This window comes from Apaloderma vittatum, unplaced genomic scaffold, assembly GCF_000703405.1.
Source record: "Apaloderma vittatum isolate BGI_N311 unplaced genomic scaffold, ASM70340v1 scaffold37380, whole genome shotgun sequence".
In the NCBI taxonomy this organism is placed as follows: Eukaryota; Metazoa; Chordata; class Aves; order Trogoniformes; family Trogonidae; genus Apaloderma; species Apaloderma vittatum.
The window spans coordinates 345-1,864 of NW_009695670.1; the positions used below are offsets into that span (position 1 = coordinate 345).

At 49.2% G+C, this 1,520-nt stretch overlaps 1 protein-coding gene across 1 annotated transcript; it reads right to left on the reverse strand.

Annotated features, from left to right (window-relative positions):
* Nucleotides 1–289: 289 nt before the first annotated feature.
* LOC104275984 (acidic mammalian chitinase-like) lies at nucleotides 290–1,273 on the reverse strand (the record flags this gene model as incomplete). Its single annotated transcript, XM_009872115.1, has 4 exons — nucleotides 290–428; nucleotides 527–646; nucleotides 797–1,014; nucleotides 1,151–1,273. Coding segments are annotated over 4 exons (600 nt in total), but the record flags the coding sequence as incomplete, so codon positions are not given.
* Between the last annotated feature and the right edge of the window lie 247 nt (nucleotides 1,274–1,520).

A 1,520-nucleotide genomic window follows, 5' to 3' on the forward strand; every position in this document is an offset into this window, starting at 1 on the left:
GTTTGACAGCACAGAAGCCACTCGCATCGCAATCTCTTCAGTCATTATTCCAGTTTGTGTTCACACTCCCACTTCCATGTTTAGGATGTACATGGACTTGAGGTCTGGACTGTTAACAGCTCTAGCAGCCTGAAATGAAAGCATGAAGTAGTTTTCCTTTGAGAAGGGATTATATTTCTAATGGACTCTCCTCGTTATGCCCCATCCATGGTCCTATGGCATTACAAGCACACCAGCATTTTATAGCTGATATAGTAAGCACAACCCCCTTGTTACTCAAAGTACTCACTGTTTTGCTGACCAAGGCCGTTCTTCAGGGTGGTGATCAGGGGATATTTGCCCTTCTTGCAGAAAGTGCTGGTGAAGTCATCCATATCAAGGGACCAAACCATAGCACCTCCAAAATTGTTCTTCTTCAGCCAGTCAACCTGTTCAGTGCCAGGAGAGAAAGCCCAGTTAGTGCCGGGACCTGCTACTGCAGAAGGCCTCCGGCCTTATTATTAGGCAGCCACACATCCCGCTGTACCTTGAGGCTGAAGCTCCTGATGTTGTCGTAGCCAACCCATTCGTTGCCCTTGTAGGCGTAGGGCACGTACTGGGGGGAATCCCAAGCCTGAGTGGCTCCGGAGTTCAGGAAGCTGCAGATCTAGGAAGAAAGGGGAGAGAGGGAGAAGTTAGCAAGTGTCCTGCAAAAAAGGGCAGCTGCAATGTTCCTTGGGTTAAAGATTCGTTTCTGAGAAGTGTGAGGAGTGTTTGTGTTGTTCTTGGTGGCCTGGGTGTGCTGGAGCACACATACCTCGTAGTAAGCCAAGGTCCCAGGCTGCGCTGTGTAAGGTCCAGCTGGCCCAGGTCCTGATGTTGGTGCCCCAACACCATTGTTAGATGGGTTTTGGAGGTTGAAGTTGTGTCCGTATGTTGGGAATCCAACAATGAGCTTCTCAGCTGGGGCACCATTGTCCCTCCAATAATTCATAACGTAATCCTGTAAGAAAACATTACTGTTCAAATCTTTGCCTGGATTTGTAGGCAGGAGGATGAATTTCTAAACTTCTCATTCACAGTTAAAGTCTGTGCCAAGATTTGTAGGCAGGAGGATGGCTTCTGTGGCTATGGCCCCAAAATATACTTACAACACTGAGGTCACTGTCACCACTACTGTACAGAGGGCTGTTCTCCCCAGTACGTCCATCCCCAGAGCTATAGAAGTCGTAAGTCATCACATGGATGTAGTCCAAGTACCTGTGGAGAACGTTGACTGCGTCTCTCTCCTGGCCTGGTGAGTCACCCAGACATGACTGTTCCTTTAATGCTGGTCATTTATCCCAACACCCCCATGGTCATGTCCCCACCTTCCGCAAATTCTCTGCTTCAGAGGAGGAAGTTGAATGGAAGTTGCACTGGTATTCTGGGAACCGAGAGATACTTTTATGGAGCGGTTGGAGCCAGCCTGCTGTTACACTTTGTTTCCTGAGGTGTCCCCTTCCCCCCGAGCCAAGCACCACTCTCAGGGCACTCTTGCC